The sequence below is a fragment of the Myxocyprinus asiaticus genome, chromosome 21 (genome assembly GCF_019703515.2).
Source record: "Myxocyprinus asiaticus isolate MX2 ecotype Aquarium Trade chromosome 21, UBuf_Myxa_2, whole genome shotgun sequence".
In the NCBI taxonomy this organism is placed as follows: domain Eukaryota; kingdom Metazoa; phylum Chordata; class Actinopteri; order Cypriniformes; family Catostomidae; genus Myxocyprinus; species Myxocyprinus asiaticus.
Genome location: NC_059364.1, coordinates 4,282,870 through 4,294,974, shown reverse-complemented (window position 1 = coordinate 4,294,974; position 12,105 = coordinate 4,282,870). Strand labels below are relative to the sequence as shown.

Here is a 12,105-nt window from a genome sequence, read left to right as displayed (position 1 = left end):
GAGGATGTGTGCCACAAGAAACAGTGTAATTTTCCAATGTTGTTACGATGGTTCAAGGCTTGGACCGACAGCATCAACACCGTAGCCAGCTTCAGTTGAGTTTTTGAAGTTGAGTTTTCTAATGATGCTGACATTTTATGTGACCAGAACTACTCAACTGAAACATCTATTTTATTGTACAGTACACCCAACAAGATTCCATATGCATCGCACAATACCATCAAAGATCTTGAGACTTCAACTGTCAATTACTTTTCATTTGAATCGAAATAGTTGTAGGGGTCTATGATTTCAGCAATGCAGAGAATGCAGACGAAATTGCGCAATCCAGTCATAAAAATAGAATGAACTATAAAATGCAGATTTCACAGAATTTGACATATTTGGTATAAAAATAAATGTTTGAATGCATAATTTTAAATGTTTAAATTGCATTCTAGTGTCATTATTAAACTGCAAAAGGCTGCGATTAAATAAAATAAATGTAAAATCTGCATGTTCTGTGCGCTTCAAAGTGAATGTGTGAAGCCGGCCACTTAAACACTGAAAACACTGCATCATGAGCATCATATGTGCTCTGTGTGTAGATGATGACAGAGAACAGAACACTCATTCATTTTGAAGTGTGCAGTACATACAGACTATATGTATTTAATTAAATCGCAACCTTTTGTGGTTTAATAATCACACATGGCCATGTAGTGAACTGCAGTTTGATGGGTTGGTGGTCATAGAAAGTGAGTCGTACCTTCATAACATGGTATCAGGGGCTGTGATTTGCCCTGCAGACTGGCTGGGATGACGGAGCAGTAGCCATGGGGGAGTATATACTCCGATTCATAGTATACATTCTTCCAACGGTGAGCACAGGCCTGCAGACAATAATAAAAGAGAAGGATGATGGGTGAGAGGCATGTCGCAAATATAGTACATTATATATAATATCAGTCAAATGTCTGGACACATCCACTCAATTTAGAATCAGAATTAAATCATCACAACTATATAATAATACAAATGGAAATACTGGAATTATGTAGTGAACAAAAATGTTAAACAAAAATCGAAGCAGTCCCACTTTGCGTAGATGACGTGCATCCTGTTTTTAAACAGTATTGAAGGAGTTCACATGTATGCTGGACATTTTATGTTTGTATACAAACTAATTTTAAGCATTTAAGCATAAGCCTTTAGATCTAAGGGGTCATTAACATCAAGATAAACATGAAATCATGTAACTGTTTACAAACTTTTGACTGGTAGTGTGCATCTGTAAAGTAGAAAATTGTTCCGTCTTCATCATAAGGATGGTAATTGCACCAAGAAACAAACAGGATACACAAAAATAGACAGAGCAAAGAGTAGAAAAACAATGTCTTTTCTTCTCTTTATTTCAAAGCTAAATTAACTTCTGAGACATAAACAGAAGACAAAGCCAAGTCTGGCCATGGCTGTGAATCTAAAATGTCCGGGATATTAGAGGATATTAGGGGGCTGGTGGTTTTAGAGAGCTGAGCATCTTCATTCAAACATCTCAGATCTCAGCAACAACAGAAAACCTCAGTACCATGAGCACAGCCAGAGAGCAAATCCCTGACATTCTGATGCCAGAGAGAGAGAGAGAGAGAAAAAGAGAGAAAGCAACAAAGGCCATTAACACAGGATAATAAGATGTCCCACCAGATGTGGCACTGTTGTGCAAAATATGTGGCATAATCATTCATTTATTTTTAAGACATAATATAATTTGTGCATCTTAAACTTGTTTTATGTTCTTAGATTTTTTAAAATTCTATTATTATTAAGGTCTGTTACGTTAAAGCCATTTAATCGTTCTCATTTGCTAAGCGTGAGGCTAGCCCGTCATCTTCCATGTTAATCAAGGGAGATTTAGAGAACGTCATGTGCATGTGTAACGAGATAGCCAGAGGGGAAAGTTTGGCATTGCCCCTCACCTGAGCCAATAAAAAGTTTTGATTAAAGGTATGACAAGATCCTCTGAAGTTACTGCTCTTGATTGCAGATCTGCATAGTGAACTTCATTGGTAAGTCAAGTCAATTTTATTCTAATGTGTTGCTGTTGGGCGTAAAGTTAAAGTGAACCGCTCATCATTTAGATACATTTTATGCCATTACTTTGAGGAGTTGTTTACTGGTTTACTGTATACCGTACAATAACTGCAAAATATCCAGAGTCTTTCGTTTTGATTAGTTTTGTTATGCTGTTCATGCAAGTGAGATAATATGTACAGCCTTCGACAATTTGTATGTATGCTTTCACGGTCACTTGAGCTTTTTGACGTGGAAGTATACATTTAAGTGGTGCTGAGATGAAATTATTAGGGTTGTTTGTGCATGAACTGAAACACATCCACAGAAACAGACTTCCGAAACAGAATTTACTGAGTCATTATCCCACCAGAGTAATTAAAAAAAACATGTAAATTATCAAGCAGATCCCTCCCACTGATCCCTCCTTCCCAATCCAAAACACCTCTGTTTCCCTCATTATTCCTGTCGTGTAATCATACACCATAAATTGCACTTCCCCTCTTTTATTTTAAGTCAAATCCCATGTCTTTGTAAGTAAACGGGGCTGAGGAGCTCAAGATGGTGGTGAAACCAAATTTCCTCAAAAACACAGCTTCCTGTTTCGTTCTGTTTTTCCAAGCTAGAAAGTGCATAACAGCTCTTACATGGGCCACTGAGATGGACAACAGAGTTAAAGGCATTACAGGCACATAGATTCATAAAAACATTCACACATGATGTCAGATGACTATCTGGCAGCATGTTGAATTGTGTTGGGAAACACTGCAAGTCTGTTTTTCTGTGTCAGAGCTCAAAACAGCGCTACTCAGGATCATGGGTAGTGTAGTTCTTTACGAGGAATTCCGAAATTAAACACAATTTCTAAAAAATTATGTCTAAATAAGGTGAACTAATGGGTTCAGCAGAAGCATACATCCTCGATTAACAACCTCTGAAATTCACAGTAGGTTTGTCTTTAAAGGTTTATAAGTTATTGTTAAATTTCAGTTCCCCAATGGAGAAAATGAATGGGATTTTACTTAAGTTGCAAAATTGTAGTTTAAAAACTTTAACACACTTCTACTTATCCCCTAATCCATTTAGAGGCTTTAGAGTAAATGTTTTCCAGCCTGATCTCATGAAAATTACGTGACTGTTGCGTCATATTTACAAAATGACATTACATGGTTCCTTACACATACCGCAACAGTTCCAAGGCGAAATGTCCAATGTGTGGCACTACAATGTTCTCCCAAACAGATGATGTTTATGTTTAGAAGGTTAATGCTCTTATCGAGTTTTAAATCAACATAATCGTCCTCCCTACCCGAAACCTTAAACCTAAACCTAACCAATAGTGTCATAACAAGCAAATGTGAGATGAAAAACAATAACTGAAGCAACCACATCATTTTGTGGTGCTTCTGTGAAACTTTCGGCTCACGTGTCGACTCGTGGGCTCTTCAGGACTCGTACCCACTCAAACCTATCAGTTGAGCTACTGCACAATTTGATCGCGGTCGAACAAGCTTGTAAATGTATTTAGTTATGTAATGCAAACTTTAAAATGTATTGCCTTACAAGTCATCCACTACAGTGTTAACAGGGCCTGAAATTCATTTCTGAAAATGAGGGGGAATTCCCCCATGCACGGCTCATATGGGGGGTTTTACGCACTTTTGGGGGGGGGGAATAAAACTCGAAACACTAAAATGTCTGAAATTTGACAACAAACTCACCTAAATCTCACGGGGGCTATTTTTCTCAATTCCTGTATAGGTCAGATGGAACCAGGGTCAGAAACTAACTTTTTCATTTAAGGGGCAATATTTGATTTCCAGGGGCATTTTTTTTTTCTATTCTAACCTTATAAAATGACCCTGCCATCCTTTTATGTTAGAATTTAAACAATTAATTCAATTAGAAAAATGGCATGTTTCAATACTTACAAAATTGCATGATCTGTACATTGCATAATATGCATGGGTTCTGAAACAAAACTGTTTTTCCTCTTCACATTTTTCCAAATATTTTGCTGTTACACCACAGGCATTACGCTGATTTTACCATGGTTACATGGTAGAAAAATGACTGTAACACACAGGCCTTTGTGGCTTAACCTACTTCAACCTCTTTACAATATTATTTGCCATTATAACACTCACAAATGCCTACATTGCTCCCATCTACTGCATAATCATAATCATCATAATTACAACACACAACTATTATGTGATCTCTCCATAATCACCATACTTCCGCCTCTTTGCCTTCAAAGATGAAAGCAAATAATGCTGAAAGTGTCCTTGCCTCCTCCAGACCACCCTGATCCAGCCTTCCTGCAAGATGCCCATCATAAACCACTGGAGGCTCTGTAAGAAGCTCAGGGCCTCATCACCCACTGCAGGGTTCTTCAGTAAAGACATAACTAGGGCTCTGCCCTTGAGTCGGACCACCACGACACAACCTAAGCCATAACAAACCCTGCTATCCCTCAATGAGAGAAAAACTGTCTGTGATTGGTGCTAATGCCATGTTTGACTTGTGTGTCCAGTTAAAGTGTCTATTCCAGGTCTCCAATTAGTCATCAAGAGAGAACAGCCCCACTTCAAATGCTCAGGGCCCATGGTGAGCTCCGAGTGCAACAGCCTTGCTTTCTCTTGATGTGCCGAACAGCTGGAGTTTAACAACGCGGTGTACGTGAAAGATATTTGTAACAATGATGGCTTCAGTTTCTCCCGGTGTTTTACAAGTCGATGTGGCTTGAATTAAACAACTGCTGAGAAGATTACAATTTCAATCGTTAGAGGTTGTTAAGAAACAAAAATTTTGAAACAAGGGTTGAAATGACATATCCTTGAGATCGTTTTTAATTCATAAAAATTACTGAACTCTAAGGAGACCCCCATTGATGAAATACATCCATTTTCCAGTGGTAATTTTAAAGTGTTTTATGCACAACATCACTCAATACTGCCACGACTTAAATCACTACACAAACATCTGGACAATGTTGACCATAATTACCTGCTGAACGAGTCTTTCATCTTCACGTTTCATGTAAATAATGTTTTGAACACGTTTCCTCTATAGTCTGCATTCCCAGTGTAAACACTGCCTACATGTTCTATGTACAGATTGAATAATAAAGCAATAAGACAAAAGAGGTTGTGCACTAAAGTGATTTTATCATGGTAAAAGGGTGTTATTAAGCACAACACAAAATTTTACGCAAAGCCTTTGCCTTTTACTAAACAAGGGCAACAGCAAAAGACATCAATGTTGATGCATGTAGAATCAGCAGACGATAAATGAACTATAAAGCAAAGGTTTAAATAAAAAGCATTCAAAAAGTTCAATCAATATTTAAATCAATGGCTGTAACAATACAGTATATAGTTAGAGCTAGATGAGCCGGATCAATGTTGAGCATCAAAATCAGAAGACATTTGATGTTTAATGTACTGTTTTGTGGAGAAGGATTTTGGACCACTTAAATTTCAAAATGGGTGGGGCTATCCGAAGTGACATGGCATTAATAGAAACCAAGCAATCAACAGAATGTCCTGTCGCTTGCTGCATGTTGCAGCGTGACTAAAATGTACAAATAACTAACATTTAACTGGAACAGATAGCTTTAATCGCTGTATCACGCCTGGTTAAGACATGGCGTAATAGTCGTAACAAATAATTGGCATGTAACACAAACAGATGTGCGCTTATTTTACAATCACTTCAAACACAACTTTTTCAATTAGAATTTAGATTCGGAGCCATTCGTTTTATCATCTGACCAGAGCAATTTTCACCCACAGTTGGTTGCAAGCAATTCCAACATAGTGCGTAAGACATTGGCATTTGTTTTTTTGTGTTGTGATGGAACAAACCAGAATTTTGCCGTTGGGTTTGTCCTGTCGTGCCAAGCTGACCCCCATCCACTCATTGTTCCTGTCGCCTTGACAAGTCTTCCCGCAAGACTCTCGCTGCTTATTTCCTAAGAAAAGTAAGAAGAAAACAACATTGCTGTAGCCAACAGACAAAGATCTCCATCTGTAAAAAGAAATACAGTAAAACCCCTCTGACTGAGATTAGACAACCTGAAAAAACTGTTTCAGACAGTCAATGTTAGAGACAGTCTGATATGCCGGAATATAGACAATACTCTTGTGTTGTTTTATTACAGACAGAACAAAAGGGTTAGTAAGAGGACAAAATCTTTGAAATGTGAATCTCATGAGTATCAAATGTGAATATATGAAAGTTTATGAACTCCAGCGACCACAATACACTTGTGCCCTACTTGGAGAATCATTAAGTACAGAAATTCTATTTTTAAAATATCACATTTTTATTTAGCTTTTTTTTTTTTTTGTCACGAAACTCTTAAAAAGAGAGAATTTATGAGTAAAGGCGTGTTATCCCTGCAGGGAGTTTATCCAAACACAAGGGTCAGCTTTAATGTTTATCTATGAGCATTCAGCGACTGTGGCTCCCGCTCTGAGGGGCAGACGGTGATTATCCACAGGAGGCAGAGAGAGCGATGGCTCCCGGGACAGTGGCTGTTTTCTTTGGCTCTGGTTATTTTCTCTTCCGTGTCTTAACAGACTGGCAACATTAGTGAAGAAACTCACAGACTTAGTCTATGAAATGCCTGATTGAACTCTGATGTCTGTTCAACTCCCATCCAGCTTCAGTATGACTGAATAAAGCATTGTAAAACCAAAAAACTTCACATCAGCCCTGAGCTGTACGGAGTCTGTAGCTCTGTTCTTTATGAAGGATCCATGTGATGCAGCCTTAGATTTTCTAAAAAAAGGTATCTTAGAGGGCATAATGTTGCCGACTACCTTTGTTGACCGCATGCTTATGATGCCTTAGAATGCTGTCAAGTTTAGCAGTAGGCATCCTGTATAATGATGTCTTTATTTCGGCCTAAGTACAGGACGTCTTAATTTATCTGAAAATACAATATGTCTACATTACGGCCAAATTATGGGACGTCTTAATTTCGGCCAAAATATGGGATGCCTTTGGGACGTCTTCATTTCGGGCAAAATACGGGACACCTTCATTTTGGCCAAAATATGGGACGTCTTCATTTCAGCCAAAATACGGAACATCTTTATATTGACCAAAGTATGGGACGTCTTTATTTCGGCCAATTATAGGGCGTCTTAATTTCGGCCAAAATACAGGAAGTCTTAATTTCGGCCAAAATACGAGACGTCTTAATTTCGGCCAAAATACAACACTTCTTCATTTCAGCCAAAATACTGGATGTCTTTATTTAGACCAAATATAGGACCAAATATCTTCATTTTGGGCAAAATATAGGACGTCTTCCAGCTGGCCAAAATACAGGACATCTTCCTTTCATCCAAAATGTGGGACTTCTTCTTTTTGTCCAAATTAGAAGACATCTTTAATTTCGGCCAAAATACGGGACGTCTTTACTTCAGCCAAAATACAGAACACTTTCATTCTGGGACAAAATATGGGATGCGTTCATTTTCAGCCAAACTATGGAACATCTTCATTTCAGCCAAAATATAGGACGTCTTCATTTTGGCCAAAAAACAAGATGTCTTAATTTTGGGCAAAAATACAGGATGGCTTCATTTCGGCCAAAACATGGGATGTCTTCATTTTTAAAATACAGGATGTCTTCCTTTCGGCCAAAATACGGGATGTATTTATTTCGGCCAAAATACGGGACTTCTTTATTTCGGCCAAAATATGGAACGTCTTCATTTCGGCCAAAATATAGGACGTCTTTATTGCAGCCAAAATGTAGGACGTTTTCCTTTCTGCAAAAATACGGAACGTTCCGGCTTATAGGGCAATTGCAAAACCTAGAGAAGAGGAAGACACCCTGGTGAAAACCACAGTGTAGTATTAGATATTTTAGTCTTTTTAGGAGCTATTAGATAAAGTCTGCCTAAAAGCAACCTGTTACCTTCAAAACAGCAACTTATCAAGGGCAGGAAAAATGGTTCTTGTCTCTTACAAGTTGTTTGAAGCTTGCTTTTGCCCCCAGAGCTGTGAAATATCCAAAGCACATAAAGGGGAGCACCAGATCTCGAGGTAGGAGGAAAACATAAACTGTCAAAAACCAAGATTAAGTTTTCTTGGGAAGTGGACAAAACATTATTTTTAGCAATTAGCAGCAAAGCACCATCCAAAGAACACTGCTCATTGCACTAAGATATATTTCACAAGGTCAAGACCACGGGAAAGCCTTGCGAAGAATTCCCTCTGAAAAATGCTGGCTATCACTTCAAATGTGAAAGTGAGAGGAATGTTCCTCACAATACAAACATATCATCAGATCTCCAACCCCTGGCCACTTCTATAACAGACGTGTTTGTTTTCGCATCTGCGTGGGCCCTGAGTGCTGTGTTCTCCTGCTTGTGAACCGCACAGCGAGGATATGGCCTATCTCCCGATCTCTCCGAGGAGAAGTAAGACGAAATCTAGGAAGTATGCAGTGACCGAATGTGAGGCTGGAGTGTGCTGGTCAGTTAAAGAATAACTGAATGAAAACAGTGGCTAGCTATCTCTGCTTTTGATCGTCAAGGTCAGCTACAATGGAAGGTTGGTTAATGGAGGATGCAAAGCAATCTGAAAATTGATTGAATGCTTAAAGGATAGTTCACCAAAAAATGAAAATTCTCTCATTATTCACTTACCCTGATGCCATCCCAGATGTCTGTGACTGTCTTTCTTTAGCAGAACACAAATGAAGATTTTTAGACGAAGATAGAGCTCTGTCAGGTCCTTATAATAGAAGTACACAGGTGCCAGCACTTTGACCATCCAAAAGTCATAGTAAGGCAGCATAAAAGTAATCCACACGACTCCAGTCCATCAATGAATGTCTTCTGAAGCAAATCAATACGTTTGTGTAAAAAATAAATCGATAATTAAAACGTTATTAACTTTAATTAACTTCCTACCAGCAGCTGACGCATAACGCTGCTGTTGCGTGACATAAGCATGTCGGTGAGTTCACGCGAGAATACGGAAGTGGCACTTATTCACAACAGAAGAACAAACGTCACGCGAGAGTTCGGCCATTTCAGACTGCATCAGAGCCCTGGATGGAAGTACCGATTTAAAGTTAAAAACGTTTTAATTATCGACTTGCTTCTTACATAAACCTATCGATTCACTATAGAAGACATTCACTGATTGACTGGAGTCATGTGGATTACTTTTATGCTGCCTAAATATGACTTTTGGACCATCAAAGTGCTGGCACCCGTGTATTTCCATTATAAGGACTTGACAGAGATCTATCTCCTTCTAAAAATCTTCATTTGTGTTCTGCTGAAGAAAGACAGTAATATACATCTGGGATGGCAACAGGGTAAGTGAATAATGAGAGAATTTTCATTTTTGGGTGAACTATTCCTTTGACTCTGGAGCAGATCACTTTTACACTAAACGAACATAATTGGTGGTCTGTCAATAGGAGTTTTTCAATGGCCAATGCCAATATTTAGAGTAGACTGGCTGATGACCAAAACAATGCTAATTTATTATCCAAGGCGGTTGGTAAATTTTGGAAATGACATTTGAATGGACAGTCCCAAGGCGTTAGGATGCGGCATCGCTCACATCCGGTGCAGACAGGGTGTTTTGTTAAAGGAATGTTCCAGGTTCAGTACAAGTTTAGCTCAATCTACAGCATTTGTATCATAATGTTGATTATGGTTGTTGACTTGTTCCTCGTTTCTATAAAAAGAACAAAAATACTGGTTACAGTAATGCATGTACAATAAAATAAGTGAATGGGTCAGTCCATAAACATTAAAATGCATACAGTTTTAAAAGTATAGCCACAAGACGTAAACATTATAAAGTAGGTGTTAACATGATTTTAGCATGATAAAATATCTGTTCTACAGGGTTTACGTTGTCATGGCAACTAAGTGATAATATTGTATATATATGGACCCACTTTATATTAGGTGTCTTTAACTACTATGTAATTAATCATTTGATACAATGTACTTATTATGTTGTAATAGAAATTTTACAATATATACATGTTTATTCATAATCATATATGAACTAAGGAAACTTATACTCTCATACTGCGTTTCTGCATTTCTGAAGACAAGAGTAACCTTGCACAACCCCTGCATCCTTGTGCTTATCTGACAAGTAACAGATGGTGTTGTCGAGGTTCATATTTAGCGCTCATAAAGTCAAATGAATGTAATAAGGTTGCTTCATCGCCTGGCGGAAATTTGTACGGATGTGGCTGACATGAGAGTATTAAAATAAAGGTACATCTTAAAAAATGTCTATATCGATATTTACGCGTTGTATCGATAACATTGGATCGTTGGTCATTGGATCGATGTATCGGTCTAGATCGATGGATCGTTACACCTCTACAAATTATACTGTGTATGTCAGTCTGTTATCAGAAATGCAGGGTGATTGAATCCAGCTACATCCTAGGGCCCATATAGGCTAGAGAGTTTGGGGGTTTCATTTGTTCATTACCTGAAGAGTGATTTTCTCTGTATGGTTTGAGTCCGCTTGTATTAAACTTACAGAAATTCACCACAATTTCTTGAGTACTTTATTACAGAATTTCCACCACATACAGTTGTGCTCAAAAGTTTGCATACCCTGGCAGAAATTGTGAAATTTTGGCATTGATTTTGAAAATATGACTGATCATGCAAAAAAACTGTCTTTATTTAAGGATAGTGATCAAATGAAGCCTTTATTATCACATAGTTTTTTGGCTCCTTTTTAAATCATAATGATAACAGAAATCACCCAAATGGCCCTGATCAAAAGTTTACATACCCTTGAATGTTTGGCCTTGTTACAGACACACAAGGTGACACACACAGGTTTAAATGGCAATTAAAGGTTAATTTCCCACACCTGTGGCTTTTTAAATTGCAATTAGTGTCTGTGTATAAATAGTCAATGAGTTTGTTAGCTTTCAAGTGGATGCACTGAGCAGGCTAGATAAATAACCTAAAAGATTATTTATATTGTCAAGCCAGTTCTCGCCTCTTCCTTTCCCTTTCACTTTGTTACACAGTCTATGATATGGTTATAGCCGAAATACTTAGAATTGTGTGTAGTGGTGAGGCGTAGGGGTTAAAAAAATGCAAGAAACCAAAAGGATGTAGAGTCAAACCCCACAAGGCTTCATCCTTGAACATTCACAACTGTGCCCTTGATCAAGACACTTTTGCTGAGCTCAACTCGGAAAAGTCATATTTCCAACTTCCTACTTGGAAAAGTGCAATATAACTCCACTTGAAGTTGGACTGCCAACTTGGAAACTCAGGCGGAAACATTGCTGCGACAGGAAGGTGTACACACATACTGATAAATACTCATTTTTAAGCAAATTTCTTATATCTTATGATAATAAAACCTGTTTAGCAACGTTTGTTGAAAATGGTGTCTATAACACAGTAAATAATCCTCTCTTTAGGTCATTGGACAACAGAATGCTATAAACTGAACGCTATATGGTTGGAAGCCAGGCAGATATATTAAAGGTATGGTCTAATGTTTTATTACAAGTTCAGATCTATTGATAGCATTTGTGGCATAATGTTGATTATAAGTATACCTCATGCTATCATCACACAGACAATCACAATGCTATTAATCTAAAACAGAACATAATTACTCTCCCTGAATATGGCTTTGAATGGGCTCTGTGTTCCTTTAGAAAGAAATAACATAATTGCTGTATTTAATAAAGAGATGTTCTAGAGACTAGGGAGTTATTATCCCATAACAACTGAGGGTTACAAAACAGTAGGAATATATCATTTCACTTTACCAGTAATGAACTTCAATAAAAGCTACAAATGTAAAAGGTTGTGAAAAGATAAGATCTTGCTGGAGAAAATCAGTACACAGCTAAAGAATTTCTCAAAATATGCTTGCAATTGTCAAGATCAAAACCATCTTGTAACCAATAAATTATTTTGTGTTTCCAGGCGGATGAGTAAATGTCTAGCCATGGTATTGTGATATAAGACATAACATTCTTCATAAATTGACAACAGACCTTTATAACAA

The 12,105-nt window shown here is 37.7% G+C and overlaps 1 protein-coding gene across 2 annotated transcripts in view; it reads right to left on the bottom strand.

Annotated features, from left to right (window-relative positions):
* LOC127411922 (integrin alpha-9-like) overlaps positions 1 to 12,105 on the bottom strand; it is a 137,925-nt gene that overhangs the window by 109,802 nt on the left and 16,018 nt on the right. For both annotated transcript variants that reach the window (XM_051647831.1, XM_051647832.1), the window contains exons 3-4: positions 5,919 to 6,025; positions 749 to 872 (exon numbers count right to left, since the gene is read on the bottom strand). In XM_051647831.1, the coding sequence (XP_051503791.1) occupies positions 749 to 872; positions 5,919 to 6,025 (231 nt within the window). The remainder of the gene's footprint in view (positions 1 to 748; positions 873 to 5,918; positions 6,026 to 12,105) is intronic.